Raw genomic sequence first — 23,477 nt, 5'->3', positions numbered from 1 at the left:
GTTGCTAATTCAAAAAGAATCTCAACATGCTTTTAACTCCTTTGCTAATTTTAGGAGGGATGCATGTTTAGGGAGGAAATTTGACTATTTTTTACAGTAACTAGAAGCAGATGTGATACATCTATGGAAGTGAGCACAGGTCATTGATGTGCAAAACACAGGGGCGTGTTGGGACTAACTTGACTGGGGTGGATCAAACTATGGCACTGGCTTGTGAAGGGGTGGCATGAAGTATGTGTGCACACAAAGACACACATTTGAATAGTATGTATTCACCCTTTCTGTCATTGCCAAAAAACACTGCGGTTATACTGCTGTGTATTTAACTTTTTAATCATAATCCTCTAACTCTAAAAAGTAACACAATAGAGTGGCAACATTTGAATATTCTTGGATTATTGTTATATTTTATGTTTATTTATTTTGGGACGTGGGCTTCAAAAAAAACTTTATTTGTAGAGGACAGGACAGTGGATAGAGGAGGAACTTGGTAGAGAGCTGGGAATTTCATGCGGGAAAAGGGGCCGCTAGCTGGGATCGAATCTGGGCTAAGCCTGCGCTAGTTAGATAATTTTTTTAGGCATTCCAAAAAAAAGATATTTGTCCAAAGTCCCAACATATAGTTTTTGCTGTAGTAAATTCAAAGTATACATTAAATTTCAAGTTACATTGAAATTGAAAGAAAGTCATAAGCAGGGAGTTCAAATGCAGGCAAAATAGTTGATTTGAACTTAAGACCTGCCTCTGACAAAGCAAACAAGAAATCACGATTTAGGAGTTTTTTGGGGGCGGCACCGATGGTGGCCAATCTGATTAGGAGGTGGGCCCATGCCACCCCTGGCCACCCCTTTAGATCAGTGATTCCTAAAGTGTGGGTCGAGACCCCCTGGGGCGTTGCGAGACACTAATTTGGGGTCGCAAGATGTCTTCCGGAATTTTTTTTCTTTTTTAAATGATCTAAAATTGCCTATTTTACCCATTATTCTAAAACATATTGACGAAAATAGTTACATTTCAAATAAAATCTTGCAGAATTAAAAATGTTTCATTAGTTTTCTGTCTTTCTTTGTTGCCTGATGACCCCTAAGTTTAGGGTAAATTAACAATGAATTAATAGAAGCATCAGTAGCAGCAAGTTAATTAACAGAACCACAGGAAATACAGCCAGGTGTCCCTGTAGGTGCTTCATTTTCTGCAGACCAGCTAAATGAAGTATGAAACAACATTTAATCACTTCGAGGGGGGTCGCGAGTCTTTGGTACCTATATTTTGGGTGTCACAAGCTGAAAAGTTTGGGAACCCCTGCTTTAGATCACCCTGGAAATACAATGAAATGCTAACCCACAAATGTTGCATTAATATTGCAAGAGAGACGAGATGCGTTATCTGTGGTGATTATTTCATCCATGATTACACAAACTTGAAACATTTGTTTTTCCGAAGTTATTGTGGATCTATAATCTCCTTTCAACTCTTGTAATAGAATGGAGTGATTAAATTCAGATTTTTGTTGAAAAAGTGAAAACAGACAAATAAAAAAGGGTGCTTTATTATGCTTTAAGGGTGAACTTATGTAATACATAAATCACACTTACATAAATCAATAGCACACACGTCTGCACATTGCAACACTATCACTCTCAAGACAAGGCTGAATGTGTATCAAAAAATTAGACTCCTTTTAATATGTTCCTGGGAGGATACTGCAACATTGCTGATTGAATTGGAACATAGATGCCTAAAATGTCTTGTTTTTATCTCTCATTACTCAAAACAAGTCTGCAACAGAAGCATATCAATTTAAAAACCTACCGTCATCCGGATTTAATGTTCCTACGCTCACTGATGTTTTAAAGTTTGTCTTCTGCAACAGGAACACCCACAGTTTAGAGTCATCAAACTCCTCTTATCATAAAAACAGCTAACAAGGTGGAAAGAGAATGCAAATGAGCTGCCTCCTTTAAGTAAGCTATTTAAAATGTTTTGGATTGCAAATGGTGTTTTAAAAAAAAACTATTTTCACCGATACATTCAATTTTCCTCAATTAATTTATGTATTATTCAAAATGAGCACTTACGAACACTGACTTTTAACATCTTGTATAAAAACAAGATAATGAGCTGTTTAAATGTCTCTCAAAGGGCCAGAGATAGAATTTATAAAGCAGAGGTCATGAGGGGAAGTTTAGAGGACCTGCTGAAAATTGTTTTTATTGATGTGATTTTATAATGTAGCTGTCACTTTCTCAAATAATTACTTGAACATTGAAATGCTTTCCCACTTTGTTGCCACATAAGTTGCTTATTCCAAAAAAAAAAAAATTGCTGCCAGACATTTAAAGGGATATTTCAGTTTTTTTGAAGTGGGGTCGTATGATCTACAGTACACTATTGCTTCTGTTAGCCACAATGAGTGCCGATGAGCTCTTCCACTTTAATGAGAAAATTCCCAGAGGACCGGCCGGCAAGCTAGGGTATTTTCTCTGCGGACGGGGCCGCCTATTTTGCGTAGTTTCGCTAAAGTTGAGGAAATATGGTCCAGGCACTCATCATGGTGCAAATCCATACACCTGTACAAAAAAGTGGAGCTATTCAGTTTGCCGTCAGAAACACCCTTTGTTTTGGCACTATTTTCGATTTGGTGGCAGAGTGCAGGGAAGGAGGATGGAGCGTAAAGCTCTACCCAGTGGAGGTGGGGGCTAGAGCCTTTGTGGGAGCTTCAACAACACGGCTACTCAAAGACATGGGGTGTCGGGGAGCAAGGCTGCGCAAGGCAGGCAACCAGGGAGTTCTCAGAGGAGGCCGAAAAAGCAAGTTTCTGGCTATGTCTGAGAAGAAGGAACAAAATATGGGGAGCAAGCAGCTCCTGAAGAAGGTTAGCTGCAGGGAGTGTCAGGGAGACGTCCCTGTTCACTGCCCTGCCACCAGGAGATGTTCTGGGCTAAGGGGCGAAACATCTCCTGGTGGTGGTCCCCAGCTGATGACCCTGCAGCTAACCAAAACAGGCACCATCAGAGGTGCAGCAGGCCGAGGGCCATAAAGGAAGAACACCTACCTGTAAAACAAATCGGACGCACCTCGCAGACTGGTGTTCTTCCACGGCATGAGCACGGATACACGCCGATCAGCTGTTTGGATCAACAGCAATAGTGTACTGTAACTCATACAACCCCACTTTAAAAAAAACTGAAATATCCCTTTCCTTTTCTTTTCTGTTTTATTGTATTTTTCATTTTAATTATGTTCTTTTATGCTTGTCTGAATGTTTCCAATGCTTTAAATGTTTTAATGTAAAGCACATTGAGTTGCCCTCTTGTATGAAACGTGCTATACAAATAAAGCTGTTGCCTTGCCTTGCCTTGCCTTGCCTTGCCTTGCCTTGCCTTGCCTTGCCTTGCCTTGCCTTGCCTTGCCTTGCCTTGCCTTGCCTTGCCTTGCCTTGCCTTGCCTTGCCTTGCCTTGCCTTGCCTTGCCTTGCCTTGCCTTGCCTTGCCTGTGTGAACTGAACTGTTGAGAAGTCCCATTTACATGATACCTCATCTTCATTTCTTTCTTTAGGGTGTGGCAAATGAGTGAGGTACTTACTTTGATCCACAAAGACCAAAGTGAACTGGTTTTTGGCGCGGCCGTCCCTCAGCTGAGCCGTGTACGAGCCTTGGTCCTCCGGAGAGAGCGGATCAAACAGTATCTCCACCAGACCTTTGGCCTTGTCAAAGTTGATCTTACGGTGCTGCAGGAGAGCAAACATTCATGCAGCACTCATCAGCTTGTATGTCGATAGATGACACGCTGGTACTATATTGACGGTTAGGCATACAGAGGGAATAAAGGGAACATGAGTGCATGAAACGTGTCTGAAATGAAAAAAGCACACTATAGATTTCATAGTCCTTGTTTATCAGATATTCACACACACACACACACACACACAAACTGAATCACAAACAAACAGGGACACACAGGGAGCAGCCTTTGAGCTAATTTTCGTGGCTTTTATGTTCATCAAGATAAGTGTGTGCTGTGCATGTTGATGGGCCTCAGTGCTGCGTGTGATTTGTGATGTATGGTGAGCCTAAGGGCCCTAATCATTTAAATGGCTTTTGAAGTCACAAACCTCAGCTGTGATCATTTAGAAATAACGTACAATCAGTGCTGTTCAGATGGAACAGTGATATAGAGAAATAATGGAATAAATGAAAATGAAATACAGGCTATGAATGAAAGCGACTGAGTATAAAGCACTGGTCTGCCGCACACAAACACAGTCACACAAAATGTATCAGACAGAGTTGTGAAAGCTCAATAAACACACTGTGGCATGTTTGTTTTTCCCTCTGTGGACACATCAGTGCAGGGCTCTATGACCGTGACGGTGGTGCTGATTATTTTTAGCCTGATGTCATTACATATATCAGCACTGGGAAGGTTTGTTCACATTCAGTTTATGTTCCTTGATGATTATAGTGTTGCTTTGTTTTGGGTCTCTGAAATGGCAGGTGGAATCACGGTGTCGCTATTTTCACAGCAGTATTACATTATTTTGTCGATGATAGGGGAACAGTATTCGTGAAATTTGCTTTTCATTTTGGTTGTAAATATAGCCTTGGCTCTGACTGAGTTGTTTGATGAAAGTAAATGAATTTTGAGGTACATAAACATCAAGCGCATACAGACTCTGCCTGACAAAAGATGCCAGGGAAAATAATTAAAATAGTATCTTAATCATTTCCCTTACACTCTATGTTATATTATTAACAAATACCCAACATTAAGACCGGGTAAGATCCAGTCCCATCTAACATGCAATACTCAGTCTTATCCATAGACTGTATAAAATATGGACGTAGTATCCGTGACTCAAGTAATATGCCATAGAATATGATCAATCTCATGAAAAAACTTTGAAATCATTTGGCACTACATAAATAAAAACGAATAAACTGGTTAATCGGTACTTCAGGATGACCTGTCCAGTGCTTCTTACCGGAGTGCTGGAGATTTCTTTGTCATTGAAGATGAGACGGAGCTCAGCGTTGTTACTCAGACTCTCTGTTTGGAGCCAAAGACGAACGGTTCCTTTCTCAGAAACCTCCACCTGCCAGCCTGACTTTAGAGCTATCACTGCCAAAAAACAAACACAGAAAACCTCCAGAAATTATGCATTTGATGCATTTGATGGATGACGTGCTTGCATGAATACCAACATATACAGATAAATAATACTGGACTGAAAACTCTTCTTTAAAAAGTACAACGTCTGTGTTACATACGTGGATTTCTGACTTGCCAGCTGAGTTCTTTGAGTCGTTCAAGGTCTGCAAAGTAGTAGAACAGTTTTTGAAGGTTAAAATTAACTTTGATCAGCAGTCACATTTTTGTAGCACAGTGGAACAATGGCTTGCATGACTGAAAGTTGATTGAGATCAAATGCTTGGTTGAATGCTTATTGAGACGTGTGACCTTGTGGGAGCGGCTCTGAGGGGAATAATTATTTGAAAACTTGAAAAGCCTTAAAATTAAACTGTTATTCTTGCTTCCATCAGCTTTTTTAAACGACACTGCAGACGCCAAGGTTGTCATCATTAATAAGCGTAAAATTGTGCATTCAAATGTTTTCTTGTTCCTCTTTTGTGTTTCAGTTTACCTTCAGCAGTGAAGTCATAGCTTGACGACAGGTCTGGGTTGTCGCTCATTTCCACAGTGTAGAGACCCAGGTCCTCCTCAGAGGGGTCTGTGAAGGTGAGCTTTGACCTGACAGACAAATTGAAAAGCAGAAATATGCGTCAAGGGAGCATCTTCAGCATCTTTAATCATCCCTCCACACTGCTGGAGAGGCCCAGTTTCACGCAGTCAATCATCACACGCTTCGTGATCCTGTCTGTGCTACTAGTGATACATAGCGTTATTTTTCTTTCATGCCATCACAGTGCAACAGTGAGAAACCATGAAAGCTTGCATGTAGCTTCCCAGAGGCTACGTAAATGATAATTAAAAGGGGATGGCATTGAGTTTAACCAAAGTGAGAATGACTCCAGAGGTGTCACTTAACAAAGCTAATTCAATCTCTCGATCTAATCTTATCTGTATTCAAAGTCTATTAGTTTCAGCATTACAAAAGTAATTTGTGGTGGGATATTCTCTCCCTCTCCTCCCCTTCCTTGTTTGTATGAAGTCTAACTAGGTGTGATACACAGGTTTTTTTGTCTTAATACCACATATTATTCATGCAGACTGATTTCCAAAAAGCAAAACCTAAAGAGTCAATTTTTGTTGCGTACACCAACACACCCATTCTCCTTATTTTCTGTCCGAGCTCTCCCAGCATCGATGGGCTCGGTGTAGTTTTTGCCCCAGAGGAACTTGCTCTCATCGTTCATCTCATTAGCTTCGTAGCCAAGGTATATGAAACCATCGTCGTCCACTCCAATCTCAATGTCCTTGGTGCCTGGGGATGAAAAAAATGATAAGTAAGTAGAATCTTTTAAAGATACTGTCAGCAAATTCATAGCATGGAAAAGAAGATGAGGGAATTCTAAATATTTTATTTTGCAAATGTCTTGAATTTAATTAAGAACAGATTTCTTTTTAAGCTTTCGTAATTTAATTATATATTTTTTGGGGGTGGGGGGGGCATTTTTGCTTTTATTTTATTGGAAAGGAGAGCTGGCAAGAGACAGGAAATAAGAGGAGTATCGAAGTAGGGGAAGACATGCAGCAAATGGTAGAGGCTGGGAGTCGAAACTGCACCCGCTGTGAAGAGGACTATAGCCTTTGTATATGGGGTTCATGCTTAGACAGAGAGGCCAACAGCACCTCTCTATTGAAGCATTCTTCAAGCTTTTAAATTACAATGTAATAAAATAGGTTCCAATGATAAATTTGTTGCATTATGATAAAAAATCTTCTTGGGCTTGTTAGGGTAAATTTTAGCATTTTGGGAAATTTTCTTATTCAACCTATATTAACATCAAGTTTATCTGTGAAATATCAGGCAAATATCAAGCTAGAAGCCTTTGGATGAAGCCAGGCTAAAAGAGCTAAGCTAAAGGTCTCCTGGCTCAACCTCTTTCCATAATGTAAAGACACGACCGTGGAATTTATCTACCCATATAGCTCCTAGCAAGAGAGCAAATAAGCGTTATTCTCAAAATGTTGAAATATTTCTTGTGGTAGCTATACATGACATATAGCTCAGAAAAACTCTATTAATCACAGGCTGGTGTCTTTGAAAACACACATTTCAGCTTCTTTCTGAACTGCTTCATTTTAGCTACTGTCTCTTTAAGACCCCCAAAAGTAATAGTGGTTAGAAAGATAAAGTCACATAAAAGCTAGTCTGTAAAAAACCCAGTGTTACTCTATTTAAAATGACAAACAAGGAAGCATGGCCATACGTTTGGACCCCAAATATGACCCAGAAAGTTTGTACGTTTATTTTGCTTTTTTTTAGATGATGCACCAATTGGTGACATCACAAATTGAGCGATTCTCATGTCCCTCTCGTGTAATTCTTGCGTGACTTTTTGAACAAGCCAATCAGAGCAGCTGGCAGTCTTATCCTGGGATCACTCCAACACATGTTTACCTCACAAATGTAAAACATTGCCCACATTTGTTAATGATATCCAACATTTAATTAATAGTTGTTTTAAATATATGAAAAAAAGCATAATACCACATCCTTAGATATGTTTCCGGATTTTTATAAAAAACATTTGCTCCACAGCTCGGAGTGTGCGGCTGCTCTGTATGCTATTGTGTCTTCATCCCAGCTCCTAAAGGCTTTAGAGGAGAATTTTTATTATGGTGCTCGTATATCTTGAGCTACACTGGCTGACCTGGTCTAGTCTGAGCGGTGATCGGCTCAGTGGGCAGGGAAGCACAGCTCACTCCGGCCTCATTGACAGCTGACACACGCAGTCGGTAGGTCTGACCCGCCTGGAGACCTGACACCTGGATGTCATGAGAAACACATGAAACATTTACAGATGGTAGTCATTACTCACCATGATTATTGAAACAGTTCAACTCACAGAAACAGAAAGGGATGATGTTTGAGACACTTAGAAGTGTTGCTGAATGGGCTTTTGGAATATCATTTAGTGGCACTCAGTTATTGAAAATACTCATATTTTATACAACAAAGCAATCGGCTGTCCAATTAAATCAGATGATGGAAAAACACAAATAATAACTCTGAAAAAAACACTTTAAATATAAGAGTGCACTTTATCTCTGTCTGTTTTCTGACAGCTGGAAGTTGTAAAACACATTTACAGCGTCACTCACTTTGTAATGTGTATCAGAGATTGGTTTTTCAGTCAAAGATGTCCAGTTGTCTGATTGGTCACCTTGGCTGATTTCCAGCAAATAGCCAGTGACAGGGCTCCTTCCCTCATACAACGGAGCCGCCCACAACATCACGAGGGAGCTGTCTCTCACCTCTCTGACCTCCACGTCATATGGACAACCTGAGAGACAAAAGCAAGGGTCATTGACCAACTGTACATCAGGGTCAGTGTTGTTGTGAAGGGGAGGTTGTGCTGATGAACAGAGAGTTGGTGTGTGTGTGTTTGTGTTTGAAAAACCCAGCCGTTAGGCTATAGGAAAAACATCAGCCTGTTTGTACTCCCTGATCATATTTAAAGCAACCAGTGAGGCCCTTTTTTCTCATAACGGGAGGTAATAACAAAACAAAGCAGAGACTAAACTCAAAAATAAGTGACTCTCTGTAATCTACCCCTCCTGACTGCATGCCGGCATGTGGTAGTTAATTTGCTTAATGATTTTTGGGCACTTTTAAAATATTGAAGTCACGGAGGAAAGCCCATTTTCTAAGATTAATGAGCTGCGTTTTAAAAGTGGCATTTGTGAGAGAGCCTCTCTCCATTCTCAATATTAATGCCATAAGAAGCTGACATGAGCCGGGACCGGAGCTGTCGCGCTGAGCCACCACACACTGGAATGACTTTAAAAGTGTGTGTGTGGCTGTGCTAACATACAGTATGTGTGTTTTAATAATAACGTGATGGTGTAGTTCTCACTATTCTGTGGCTGAAATCTCTAGAACATCCTTTTTTTTGACAGTCCAAATGAGAGGAGGAAAAAAGTCAATACAGTTGTTGATATTTTCAGTCGCCGTTATTACAGTGTACTTAATGTAATGAGCTGTAAGGACAGCAGAGTTGTTTGCCTTGGCCTCTCAGCCTGCATACAAGCTAAGTTTACTAAGTTTGAGCAGAAGATAAGTTGGTATGCAGCCTGTAGATGCTGCAAACAATGGGCTGAAACAGTAACTCCGCTTGTTATATAAAGGCAAGAAATGTTTTATGTAACTTATGGCTGTGTCTGAATCCTTAACTCATTCAGTACCTCTACTCTCTGCCCTGGGAATTCATTATGGAGGAGAAGTTACTCATAAATAAAACATTACAAAGGTCAGCATTCTTTTATGATTCCTTGATTAATTATTCATTAGTATTGCTTATTGTTGACTGCTTAGACAGCAGATACTAACAGAACTTGAATGTCTCTTTTTCTACACTGATTGATTCAAAGTATCTAACTAAAAATGTCACATTAAAAACATTTGTTAAAGCTACTGTGAGGAGCTTTCATTTTGAGTTCCTTGGCTTTGCTGATCCTGTTCTGAAGTGGAAAAGGTTTCCTGTTGTTGATACTTACCCCATGGCAGCTTTTACAGGCATTATAAATAACCGTATAGAAATATTGAAACTTTTTGCTGTTGGTCTGCTCTGCTTTTGTGGGCCGTACAGAGGAATCTGTATCAATTCTATTGATATTCCATTTTAATAGTTATGCTTGTTTGATATATTAGAACAATTTAGTTTAAAATTTAACTCTGAACAAGACTTAAAGCCCCAGTGAGGAACTTTTGTTCTTTGTCAGACAAGGCAGTATTTGCTGATTTTGTCCTGTACATGTGTAATTAATGCTTCTAGACAAAAAAACCTGATCTTGCTCTCTTTTTACAGTAAAATGTATCACTCATCAGGAGTCTATTGCTGTGGAACGTGTGAAAAAGCTGTATCAGCATGCATGGAGGTAATCACTTGGTCTGACACCTATAGGGGTGGGAATTGATAAGATTTTATCAATGTCAATGCCATTGTCGATTCTGCTTATCAATCCAATTCCTTATGAATTCTCCTAACGATTCCTGAGTATTTTTTTGACGGGAAAAAAGTAGTTCTACACAGTCTTCCACGCCAAAAGGAACCATTACATTTTTTCCAAAATTATGTCTGCACAAGACTGAACATGAACATATTCAACTTGAACATACTGAACAATAGGTTGACCTCATGTTCGGCCGCGTGAGTCCGGACATGGTCCCTCGAGTCTGGAGGAAAATACTTTGAATTTGGAGAGGAAAAACGCTTTTCCTCCGGGGGTCATTTTCTGGGGGTTTTACCTGCTCTCGGTGCCTAATTTTCAGCCGCGTGAGTCTGGCCCTGGAGCCTGGAGGAAAATACCTTGTGGTTAAAGGAGTTCTGCGTCGCAGAGTGTGTGACGTGATGCAACGTACCGCAATGTGACGTTGTGCTGGGAAATGAACCGTTAAGAAGAATTGATAACATTTGATGTGTACAATTCCAATGGAATTGATCAATTGGAACCGGTTGTCAGTCGGATCCGGTTTTTGATTCCCACCCCTAGACACCTACCCCCCACCAGTGGTTTCCTAGATTAAAAACAACTTTATAGAAATAGTCACTCTTCTTGTTGATGGTCTTGTTAAGTTGTTAAAAAGACATCAATTTTAATTTCAGTCTATTTCATAACCAGCTAAAAATTCCTTTACAGGAGCTTTAAAATACAAGGGAAAAAATGACTAGACCCCCATGAGTTAAAACAAAGTTTAAAATGTCCACACACTTGGGACCCTCAGATCAGACAAATCTGTGTTTGCTCACAAACTTTAACAAAACTTTCCACAAAGAGACACTAAAGCTGATAGAGGATTCAAGGCTAAGGGCCTCTTCAGCAGCTCAGATACTTGCTTCCAGTCAGAGCTACATTAAAGGACAAGTCATACATATTCAACACTGAATTAAGTCCACTTACTACCTCTAACTTGAGGCTATCACTAAAGCTATTACAGCAGCTTCTGTGTTATGCTCTTGACTGCTGACCTCTGCCTCCATTTGGCAATTTAACGGCATAATATGCAAATAACCTGTTTTTATTCTTGTACTTCATTTTGACCTGGCCTCTTCGTTTTGAGATGACCATATGGACTTTTAATGGTGCCATTTTAAACAAAAATAAGACTGTTGTGTATGGTAATAAGTCCTACTGATGATAAGTGGTCTTTGTATCCCTACCTTATCCTTGTATGAATGTAGACTAAGTTTCTTTAGGAAAAGTGCAGATGAAGAGGGTAACAACAGCAGCTCAGAATCTTATATTTTCAAGTTATTCATCCCTCCCTCAAAACAAAAATGTATTCTATTATTGTGAATTCATTTCAATGTTCCACTTTACTCTGCAAAAGACTGAGTGCAAGGTTCGATGCTGAATAGAATTACATGTATCTGCTAAAGGGGAAAAAAGTATTACATCTCAGTTTTACATGAATATGAAAAGGCCCATTTTTGTGACCTTAAAATAACTAGTTTCAGAGCCAATCATGGTTCAATGTGAAAATAACACAAGTGTGTTTCGGTAACCTTGAAACAGTTGGAACCAAAGACACTAAAAACAGACTTCTCATCAGAGTGGGAAGCGCTTCCTATCAGGTAGTTGAATTAAAATAAAAAAATATTTACATTTTCATAGAACCTAGACGTTTAGATGAGGCAGAAGTAAGTTAGTAAGTTAGTAAGTAAGTAAGTAAGTAAGTAAGTAAGTAAGTAAGTAAGTAAGTAAGTAAGTAAGTAAGTAAGTAAGTAAGTAAGTAAGTAAGTAAGTAAGTAAGAAAGATTTATTTATAGAGCACCTCTCAAGAACAGAGGTCACAAGGTGCTTTACAACAACAACAATAGAAAAACATTAAGATGCAAAACAGTGATTGCAAATACAGACAAAAACAGGACATTAAATAAAGGCAAGTCTAAACAGATAAGTCTTCAACTGCTTTTTGAACCTGTCAACAGTTTCCACAGTTCTCAGTTCCAAAGGGAGACTGTTCCAGAGTTTAGGACCAACAACCTGGAAAGCGCAGTCTCCTTTAGTTTTTAATCTGGTACGAGGCATTACCAATAAAACCTGATCAGAGGACCTCAGAGTCCTGCTGGAGTTATAAGGCTTCAGTAGCTCCCTGATGTAGACTGGAGCCTGACCACTGAGCACTAGTCTGTACACAACAACGAGAATTTTAAACTGGATCCTACATTTAACTGGAAGCCAGTGCAAAGAAATGAGGATCGGTGAAACATGAGATCTCCTAGATGATTTGGTCAACAGTTTAGCTGCAGCATTTTGGACCACTTGTAGGCGGTTCAAGGATGCATTGCTAAGACATGTCAATAGAGAATTATAATAATCCAAGCGAGATGACACAAAAGCATGTATTATCGTTTCCAGCTCAGCTGTGGACACAAAAAGTCTGAGTTTGGCGTTTCTTAAGTGATAAGAAGCAGAGGTTAATTTGTAATCAGATACATAACATTTTTTCATGAAGTTTTGTTCTTTATGTATCAGGAGAGGATGCTTAACTAATAATACCTGCAGTAATCGAGATAGCCGGCTTCAATTTCTTTCCCTTTTATGTAAGTCAAGCTGTCCTCTCCCATTCCCCTGTCACACTCTGAGATGTGCAGAGATAGACCCGAATGTGTGGCAACTTTTCATTTCATTCGTTTCTTGTGAGAGTGAACGGACATCGTCTCCTCACCTGGCTCTGGCATTGTCCACTTCTCACACAGGAAAGCTTCACTGGCCTCAGAAGGCTTCCCGACGCCGGCCATGTTGGCAGCAAACACACGGAACTGGTAGAAGTGTTCGCTGGTCAGGTTGCAAACCTGTGGAAACACACCAGGCACAGAAAAGCTGATCAACTATCGTGGAATGACGAGAGTGTCGACCAGTGAGAGTGAAAACAGGGCAGACAGCACTTAAAGATTGAATTCGAAGACTTATTTTTCTTTGAAGTTTACTGTGAGGATTTTTTATTATTATCATTATTTTTATTGTTGTTATTACTATAATTATTTTTTTTAATCCTATTTACTATTTATAAAACTATTTATATTTATTGTCATTATTATTATTATTATTATTATTATTATTATTATTATTATTTATTTTATATTAACCATTATAATCTTAATATTTTTACTATTTTGTATGTTTGTATTTACTTATTTTTCATTTTGTACAATCTATTTATTAATTAATTAATTAATTTATTTATTCATTCATTTATTTATTCATTCATTTATTTATTCATTCATTTATTTATTCATTCATTTATTTATTCATTCATTTATTTATTTATTCATTTATTTATCTTTACTTTCGGACTATGGACAAGGTGTTTTCAAAAATCTTGTTTTTTTTTCCTCTGAGTCTGATGGCTGCGTTGTTGTTTTCTGATGTTGGCTGAGTCTGATAAAAATGTAAAAAATAAATCCAGAGACAAATGTATTTTGTTTCTCAAAGTTAGATTTAAACTCTTTGTATTGTCTTTTTATGAGCCTTTGTTCAATGCACCATTAAAACTTCACTCCTTCAAATGAATTTGAAACGACTCGGCTCACACTCGGATCAGGTATAGCACATCATCAAGGAGCAGAAGTTCACCATCATACAGTTACACTTCTCTTCACTGAAGCGGGCACTTTACAAGGTATAATCTCTGCTGCTGCTGCCAAAGCATTCTCCACCGAGCCCCCGGAACGCTTTGGCATGAGGACGAGAGGAGATTCAAGCTTATTGATCTGTACATTGATCTCTCTATTCACAGCCACTTAGACTTTTAGACCTTATCGCCTCCGTGAACAGCTGTGAACTTCTTGCTGCTGCTTTCAGCTCCCTAATAGTAACAACCGCAGGGAGCTTTTTTTTCTCACAGTAATACCAATTGCTATCCAGAAGCCAATTCCCCCCCATCCCTTCATCATCTATCGCTCCGTCTCAAACCATATTTGAGAAGAATGACAGTCTCCTTAGCAGATCGATTACAGTGCAGAGCCAAAATGCAAAGGTTGTGTGCTGAGTGTAGAGGAAGACTACACGCTGTATCCACTAGATGGCAAACAGGCTGCATTTAGACAATATGACGCATATTAATGTCTTTAATGGACTAATAAACAGTGTGAGGTCTGTATTCAGTGTTTTCAAGGAGGGCAGAGCAGCAGGTTAGACAAACTTTTACCTGTGCCTTATAATGACAATCTAAGTCACATTAAAGCAACTTGAACTCCTACTGTCTATCTATCTATCTATCTATCTATCTATCTATCTATCTATCTATCTATCTATCTATCTATCTATCTATCTATTTGATTATATCAAACATTTTGGAGGAAAGGAGTCCCAAATAGTGAGAATAAATTGATGGTGTGTGTGTTTTCTTTTCAGCAAGATAAAATAAGAAAGTTAATTTTTTTGTAACAGCAGTTTTCAGCAAGAGACAGGAGAGTACGACAATATAATTCAACTGCATTCCTCCTGGTTCAAAGGTAGTATATAGTATGACTGTTCTGTTGGATCTGTTTTACAGTATGCTGGGTCAGGCAGCGCTGGATTTCCAGTTTCAGAAAGCAGAAGTAAACAATGGCCAAGCTGATAGCAAAACTGCTTCTTTGGCAATCTACTTATGATTTTAAAAGTTTAGAAGTGGTTTATATGGAATTTAATAATTCTCAGTTCCCCCCAGTCATACATGGAAAAAGAGGAAGCGTAACGTTAGCGCTGTGCATTGTGGGAAACAGTACGCGAGGGAGACTGGTCTGACTTTTGTTTCTAATCTAAGTTAACAACAGGAGAACATCTGCTGGATCAGAAACATGTCTGTCTGGCAGCTGAAGTTGTAGAGGCTTTCATGTTGTTTAAATTTTCTGCACAACTCCAGTTTGGAAAAGAATAAAACAGGGCTTTAGTACAAAATCCCAGCCCAATCAATATTCCAATTACTCCAAATTGCATCCAGGAAGCCACCGGGTGGGTTTAAATAACACTCATGAGGGAAGTGGAGAGGATGGCTGAAATCGCTCATTTAGCCCAAAAGGGGGAGCTGCTTGTTCTCATCAGAGGGTTCCCTCTGGTTCAAAGGAGGTCTTGCAGTCCTCTAGACTCCCATCGTCTCCATGTTTGGGGCTAATCTTGATAAACACTGCGCCTCATTCATTTTTCTCTCATTAGCTTTGCCTTTGTTTTTCCTTGAGCTGAAAAAACGACCACTCACACGTAACACATTTCATCAGAGCCTAATGAGGAACACCTGTAATCTCACAGAGACAGGTTAAAGATTTAACTCTGCTCCAGGTCTCCATGGACACTGCTAGTTGCCTGGTGACTCAGGCTTTAATTAAGAGTGCCTTTATTTTGGAGTAAACTTGTTAATGGAGAGGTGATTTGTATTGTTGTAAAGATATTAATAGTAGGCTCTTTTTGGTACTTTTTAACTAATTATTTTTCACTTTTCATCTTCGGAGTTCGTACCAAGTCAGTGACTGGAAGACACTGTTGCACTTTGTAGACACTGCAAGTTCACATGTGCTCCATGTGTTATATTTCTCTGCATTGCTACATGATGTGACTGGAGTAAAGTCTGAGCTTAGAAACAAGAGGATGAGTCAAAGCCAGCCATCCTAGAGCAGCTTGATGAGGCTGCACAATGAGAGAGTGATGTTCGGAGTTAAATGCTAATGCTTACATTCCAACATACTCACAGTTACACTGCTTACAGGTAGTTACATTTATAATGTTTGGTACAGGGGTTCCCAAAGTGTGGGTCGGGACCCCCTGGGGGGTTGCAAGACACAAATGGGGGGGTCGTGAGATGTCTTCAAAAATGTTTTTTTTTAGGTTATCTAAAAATTATTTATTATTATTAATCTATTTATTTTTGTTTTCTTATGTTTATCTTCCTTTTTGTTGGTACTGTTTATTATTATAATCTTTTTATTTTGTATATTCTTCTCTTTGTTGTTTTTGTATTACTTAAGTTATATATAATTTGTTAACTTCTTTATTTATTTATTTATTTATTTATTTATTTATTTATCTATTATTTAAAAGGACCATGCATATTAATTAACACTTCTGTAAATATGCCAGAGTTAGCCAAAAGGCTAGTTTACATCCGTAGTCCCTTGCCAGATGTTAAAAAGGCTCCCTAAAAAGATCAAGATTAAACAAAGATAAAATAAAGTAAAATAAAATCAGAATAAGAAGGTAAAGGAGAAACCAAAACACAAACAAACAAACAAACAAAAAAGAGAAGAAAAGAAAAGTACAAATAGCACCATACGATTAAAAATGACTAAAAGCTGCATAAGGACATAATATGACAGTGTGGTGAACAAAGAAATACTGAAAACAATGCAATAAAAAAAGTTGAATGACAAAAGTTATGGAAAAATAGTATATTTTATCCATTATAGTAAAAAATATCTACAAAAATAGTAGCTAAACTTGAAATAAAACCTTGAAAATAGAAAATGTAATGAGTTTTCTGCCTTTCTTTTCACCAGATGACTCCTAAGCTTAGGGTTAGTGAACAGTTGATTATCAAAAGCATCAGTACCAGTAGGTTAATTCATAACGGCACAGGAAACACAGACACATGCTCATATAGGTAGGGTCATTTTCTGCAGACCAGCTTAATGAAGCCATATTAAATCACTTTGAGGGACAGTGGGGGTCCCGAGTCTTTGGCACCTATATTTTGGGGGTCACGGGCTGAAAAGTTTGGGAACCCCTGGTTTAGTACAATTTTACTTAGCCTGGCAGTATTCCAATCAGCAAGGATGATAAAATGTTTAATGATGAAAAGATAAGAGGATGAATGCAATTTGGGTCCAGTTGATGATGTCACTGCAAAGTTCAGCAGATCATCAGATTCTTCTCAAAGACATGGATTATAATATGCTACACCTTTACTCTGGAGAGCTACCTTAAACTGCCTCTCTTTAGCTGGCTTCACGTTGACCTCCCTCCATGTTTTAAGGCCTTCTTCTTTCTGGTCCAGGTAGTATCCACGCACAGGGTCTCCCCCGTTATAAGCAGGGGCTCTCCAACTCAGCACCATCTCCGATCCAGTGCACAGCAGCAGGGCGATGGCAGAGGGAGCAGAGGGAACATCTGGAACAAACAGCAGAGTTGACAGAGGAGAGGTGACAAGAGGAGAGAATCTCAGCAGGCGCACATTCGTGTTTAATAGACCGAGAATTCACAGACTGAAAGAAACCCCCTTCTACCCACTACAACTCCTCTTTACAGAAGCAAAATCTTAACTTTGGGCCAATATTGAGCAATTCTAAATGAGACCGCAGAAATATTCAACTCATATTCTATTTTATAAAATGTATTTCTCGCAGAGAGCTGGACTCCAGCAATTTATCCTCAGGTAATGGCTTAGTGGCAGAGTAGATGTGAGAATACTCCGGCAGTGAATAGCACGCAAATCTGAGTCATCATTGCACTGTATTGCGTGCTGCAGAGAGCACATTATATGAGAACTCAACAGGGGAAGCAAAGAGGGTCAGCAGCTCTTCTACAGGCAGATCTCAGAGCTTCCAGTTTTCAGTCAGTGTCTGAAAATCATCGTCATCTGATGAAGAGGAGATGACAAAGATATGGAGATTGACATGTGGAAGCTCAGTTGAATATGACTCTACTCCTATTTTGTTTTACTGAAAAAACTGGGAACACATTGAGGAACATGTATGACAACTTTCTAAAAGGTGAATGCTATTTTTTCGACCTAAAGAAAAAACACGAGTTGGTTTCTGAGGCTTGAACCCTCAAAGACCTAGACAGTTGTCGGCAGCTACTTCTTCTTAAATGTGAACTTTTGAAGCGCTAATCTTATCAACAAGCTTTAAAAACTCAGTTACAGCGGACATTCTCAGCTTTCTATTGATACCACATTTGTCTCATTCATATCTCATGCATATTCAAAATGAATTGGTGGTCTAGGTCTTTAAGGGTTAAGAGACAATTCTAAACTTTTGAGTACTCCATCCTGACACAGGCTTTAATTTGGTGTGTAACCCTTTTTCTCACTACAGCAGCTGCCACTCTTCTGGAAAAGCCTAACTCAATATTTTGAAGTATTTCTACATAAACATGGACCAGTCCAGCTGTTATGCATTGGTAAAATCAGGCACTGATGCTGAACAAGAAGGCCTGGCTTGCTCTTAGAGCTGAGTTCTAATTCCTAGGAAAGTTGTTCAGTGGAGTCAAGGTCAAGGCCCCATGCAGGCCAGTAAAGTTCCTCCACACAAAGCTTCTTCAACCACGACTTTGTGAACCTTGCTTTGTGCAAAAGTTGTGCTTGAATAGCAAAGAACCTTGTCCCAAATGCTACTGCAAAGACATCTTCTTGTCTTGTGGCACTAATACACCCTCATTGAAATTTAGCGACCTAGCTAAAATGGTAAAAAGCAGCACAAGAGAATCATCCCTCCTATAATAAACTTTACAAAGCCACTGTGTTGTTCTTCAGATTCATCCATCAGTCTACCCTCTGGTGTGCCTCAGCAATCTAACAACACACAGGTCAAATGAACACACACTCCAGCACTGTACGTTTACAGAAATGTCTCAGAAATGAACTGACATTCTGCAAATAAGGCAAAGTTAGCGACCTCTTTTAGTCCAGTTTGACCATTTGTCATTCAGTGTAGTCTGGAAATTTGCCAAGAGACTTAGTGCACAACATTCATTTCATATCAAAAAGGGATGAAACAGTTAAGTTAGGAGAAGTGTCTGAACATTTTGGGGAGGTCTTTGGATACTTTGATTGTGTTGTGAAAGAAGTAGTGTGTCCAAATGTTTCAGGGGACCTGGGGGAAAGTTTGCACTCACGAATGGCTGATTTGACAAGGATGGGTTGAGACTGGTCTGAGTAGTCGCTGTTTCCTGCTCGGCTCACAGCCTTCACCCTGAACACATACTCCTTTCTGGTTTTGAGGCCATGGACTGTGAATCTGAGGAGGAGAGATGACATTAAAGTGTCTCAACTTTCTGCCATCACCTTACTCTATTAAAACATTTAATCAAACTAATGTCAACCTTCAGCCAATCAGACACATTTACCTGGTGTCGGTGACAGGCTTGTTGTTGATGGTCTGCCAGTCTTGTTTGCCAGCCTCACTGCAGTACAGGTAGTAACCCAGGATGTCATCTTTGTTTTTGGGCTCCTGCCACTTGAGCAGTACTGAGGTGTCTGTGTCTCTGATGGCCAGGACAGAGTGAGGAGGAACTGGCACAGCTGATGAATAGAGGTATAAAAGTTTTCAGCAAAAATAGTTAAATAGAAACTAAGACAGAAAACAATCAACAAATCCTTTGAGTTTATATATTTACAGTCGGCTTTGAATTGAGGATAATGTTTACTCAGAGGCGGCTGAAATGCAACCTGTTTGTCATTTAAAGATGATCTCTTTGCTACATTAATTAAAGACTTTATCTAAGTACAACTTTAATTTTGAAATTGTATTAAATATTTAGTTTTTTGGAATTTTTTAAAAGTAGTTTGTGACATTTTGGAGATCAGAATGACTGATTACATTTCTTTGACAACTACAATTACTGGATACTTGCAGACTCTGCTTGAACACACATCTGTTACCAGTAGATAGTAGCCTGTCTTATTCTTAATTATTATATACACATATATATTTTATTTATTCAGTTAATTTTTTAATTTGTATTTTTAATTTACTGTAAATTATTTAATTATTTATTTAGTTATTAATTAGATCTCATCATGTTGTGTTTTTTACAACTTACATCTTTTTTAATATTTTATTCCGTTTTACTTTGCTGTATTTACTTTAAGTGTAGCATCTTAGTTTCTATTACTGCTTTAATGTTTTATCATTTTACTAATTTATTTTATTTTGGTGAGTTTAATTACCTGTCATGAGTTCTATCATCTTATTTGACAGCATGTCCTCAGTTTGTCAGCAACTTATTTTTTTAATTCTTAATTTTAATATAATTATATCATCCTTTTTATTATTATTATTATTGGTATTATAATTATTATTATAATTATTATTATTATTATTATTATTGTTATTGTTGTTGTTGTTGTTGTTGTTGTTATTATTATTATTATTATTATTATTATTATTATTATTTTATATATCATGTTCTTATCATGTGATGTAATTTTAATTGCATACTATTTTATTACTACCTTTATTAACTTTTATATCAGCACTTTGTGTTAAAACATCATTGTATGAAAAGTGCTTTACAAATAAAGTCTGACTGATTGATTGAGTGGATACAATGTGTCAAATCAGCCTCACGTGAATAGCCTAAGCACTAAAGTGCTGCTCACATTTTAAAACATCAATGATTGTAACCCACCATATAATAATGTATTTGTTCTGAATATTTCAAGTACATTTTAGTTATCATATTTCTGTCCATCAGATACAAACCACATCTACGTATTTATTTATAAAGTGCATTCAAAATCAACAAAAGTAGACCAAAGTGCTTCACAATCAAGCTTAAGTAACATAATAACAACACAAAAAAATAATAAGACCATCATAAAACAAAAACATCTCTCATGTCAGAAGACAAGCCATAAAAGTGTGTTTTGAAGTTTGATTTAAAAACAGGCAGAGAGGGGGCTTCTAAGCTGCAGCTGAGCTTAAACTTTGACCTTTGCTCAGACAGGAACTGATCTGTAGATCTGAAGGCTCTCAGTTAAAGATGTGGTTTTAAGATGTGATAAGCTGGAGCGAGACCACTTATTGATTAATATATATAAATAATAAAATATTAAAATATAAAATGCATAAAGAGCCAGTTATGCAAAGATAGGGTGGTGTGCTTTTGTTTGCCAGTTTGAAGATGAGCTGCAGCATCCTGAACAAACCACACAGAAGATAAAGAGGCTTGGCTAACACCAGGGTGAAGTGCATTGTAAATAGTCGAGATGGGTGAGGGTAAAAACATGCATGAGCTTTTTTGACATCATTAAAACATAAAAAGGGCTCGACCCTGCAGGTAAAAGTCAAAGACAGAAAAAGCACAACTGAATGTATCTGTTTGTCCATTTTGAAATCTTTGTCCACAATGATCCCTGGATTTCTATACAGAGGGTTAAAGAAAAGGTTCTTATTGTGCTGTATTGTACTTTGATTAAATGCTGAATACATACATGTTACTATTAAAGGGAGTATTTTGACACTGAAATGCTTTTTTAAATGAAGGAAATAATCTGAGAGCTTCGTTCATTTTTTTGATCATTACACACACCACTAATGTTTCTAAAGCTGAGTTACAAATGTGCAAATAATGAAAGTTTTTGCAGTATGTGGCAAGAAAAACAATCATGTGATCTTACAGGATGTAAAAAGTCTGTTATCTTTTGCATTTATAGCCTGTGTGTGCAGCTGCAGTGGGTCAACCTGCCCCAGGAGCTGCTGATCATGTTCTACACCTCCATCATCCAGTCTGTTCTGTGTACCTCCATCACTGTCTGGTTTGGCTCTGCAACCAAACTAGACAAACACAGACTGCAGCGGACTATAAGGACTGCAGAGAAAATCATCGGTGTCGACCTGCCCCCCATCCAGGACTTGTACCGGTCCCGGGCCAGGAAACGGGCAGGGAGCATTACCGCTGACCCCTCACACCCTGGACACAAATTCTTCAAACTCCTCCCCTCCGGCAGGCGCTACAGATCACTGTGCGCCAAAACAACCCGCCATAAGAACAGTTTCTTCCCCCAGGCTGTCACTCTGATGAACACTAAACCATAACAGTGTCATACCTGTCAGATAAATACTCTCTGTAAATATACATGTAGATACACAATGCAACAATTCTCAAGCAGAATTCCATATTTCTATTTTTTGTATTATTTAACTTCTATTTTATAATGTAAAACTACCTCTGCAACTCACCACTGCACTTTATCATATTATTTTAGCCTGTACATATTAGTCAAGCTATTTGTTGTTTCTTTGTATTTATAGCTAAGGTTATTGTTATTATATTTTCATTTTATTTTTTATTGTAGTTCTTATTCTTATTCCTATTCTTATGCCTTGTACAAAGAGAGCACAGTTTACCAAAGTCAAATTCCTTGTGTGTTCAAGCATACTTGGCGAATAAAGCTGATTCTGATTCTGATTCTGATACATCAAGCAGTACAAGGATGCACAAAACCCGAATACCCTTTACAACAGGCGGAGTGATAAATCATACATTACAGAGCACCTTTGCTTACCTTGTGTCTTGCCCAAGGAGATGGGTTGAGTGGGCTCAGAGGGGTCACTGACACCGTACTTGTTGACGGAGCGCACTCTGAAGCAGTACTGCTTACCCTTGACCAGGTCAAACAGAGGGAACCTCGGTGAGTGTACCTCCACGTCCAGACTGGCCAGCTCCCAGCTGCTCTTCCCTGCTAGGGTCTGATCCGAGTAAAGAAAAACGCAAAAGATAATTTCAAAAGAGCTATTCACCTCAGGGACGTGCTCATTATTAAGTGTCCTTCCAATATGCTTGAGGATTCAATTTACACAAGAGTGAAGGGCTGCCAAATCCTCTTTAAAATGTCACATATTTTATTTAAATATGCACACTTACTCTGTAGTTAGCTAACAGTTCTCTAGTTTCAAAGCAAACCACTTAATGTACAGACAAGGACAAAGAGAATAAAGATTGGCAGTTCAGAAGTGGTGGAAGCAGAAATATAAGTATGCAGAAAAACAGAGTGAGGGGGAAAGACAGGTTTTTGAAGATGCAGTCCAAAACATTTGACGTACACGTACAAACCGGACTATCAGCAACACATCTCAACATCTTTCATTTTTGTCAAAGCTAATGATGCTATCTCACAAAGAAACTCAATTTCATATACGTACTTCTACTCTGAGTCACCATTTTTCCCTTCAGTGCAGTTTGAGGAGGAAAACCTAACAATAGTATGTGGCATATGAAAGAGATGAGCGATTATAAAGAGCTTGCTCAAGGGCGAAAGGAATATTTGAATGCTCCTTTCATTATATAAGCAGGAGTGAGGCTGTAGACTCCAGTAATTTAAAAAGCCTTTGACAGATTTGACAGTTTTATTACACTGGTAACTAAAGTCCAATAAAAATCTGTTTCCTGTGGCAGTTCTCGGATTATTGGAGCCAGAAGCTGTTGGCTGTCTGGGTTAATATCACGGATCCGAGGCCTTTTATTGTTGAGGAGAAGAGTTTGACATGTTGGGGAAGAATTTCTGAGGTTGGACCCTATGCTTCTCATCCTCCGAATGATCCCATCTTTCAAAAAATGATGCTGCATGACTCCAGGTTTTTACGGAG

General features: G+C 38.5%; 1 protein-coding gene across 1 annotated transcript in view; it reads right to left on the bottom strand.

The window, feature by feature from the left end:
• myom3 (myomesin 3) overlaps window positions 1-23,477 on the bottom strand; it is a 175,584-nt gene that overhangs the window by 8,767 nt on the left and 143,340 nt on the right. Inside the window, exons 16-27 of the mRNA XM_034698701.1 lie at window positions 22,397-22,580; window positions 19,234-19,408; window positions 19,003-19,124; window positions 17,087-17,274; window positions 12,860-12,986; window positions 8,290-8,471; window positions 7,839-7,953; window positions 6,289-6,445; window positions 5,645-5,751; window positions 5,271-5,315; window positions 4,985-5,121; window positions 3,586-3,730 (exon numbers count right to left, since the gene is read on the bottom strand). Coding sequence (XP_034554592.1) covers window positions 3,586-3,730; window positions 4,985-5,121; window positions 5,271-5,315; window positions 5,645-5,751; window positions 6,289-6,445; window positions 7,839-7,953; window positions 8,290-8,471; window positions 12,860-12,986; window positions 17,087-17,274; window positions 19,003-19,124; window positions 19,234-19,408; window positions 22,397-22,580 — 1,684 coding nt within the window. The remainder of the gene's footprint in view (window positions 1-3,585; window positions 3,731-4,984; window positions 5,122-5,270; window positions 5,316-5,644; window positions 5,752-6,288; window positions 6,446-7,838; window positions 7,954-8,289; window positions 8,472-12,859; window positions 12,987-17,086; window positions 17,275-19,002; window positions 19,125-19,233; window positions 19,409-22,396; window positions 22,581-23,477) is intronic.

This window comes from Notolabrus celidotus, chromosome 12 (genome assembly GCF_009762535.1).
Source record: "Notolabrus celidotus isolate fNotCel1 chromosome 12, fNotCel1.pri, whole genome shotgun sequence".
NCBI classification, from domain to species: domain Eukaryota; kingdom Metazoa; phylum Chordata; class Actinopteri; order Labriformes; family Labridae; genus Notolabrus; species Notolabrus celidotus.
Note: the sequence above shows the minus strand (reverse complement) of the source record. Positions and strands in the feature narration are given on the sequence as shown.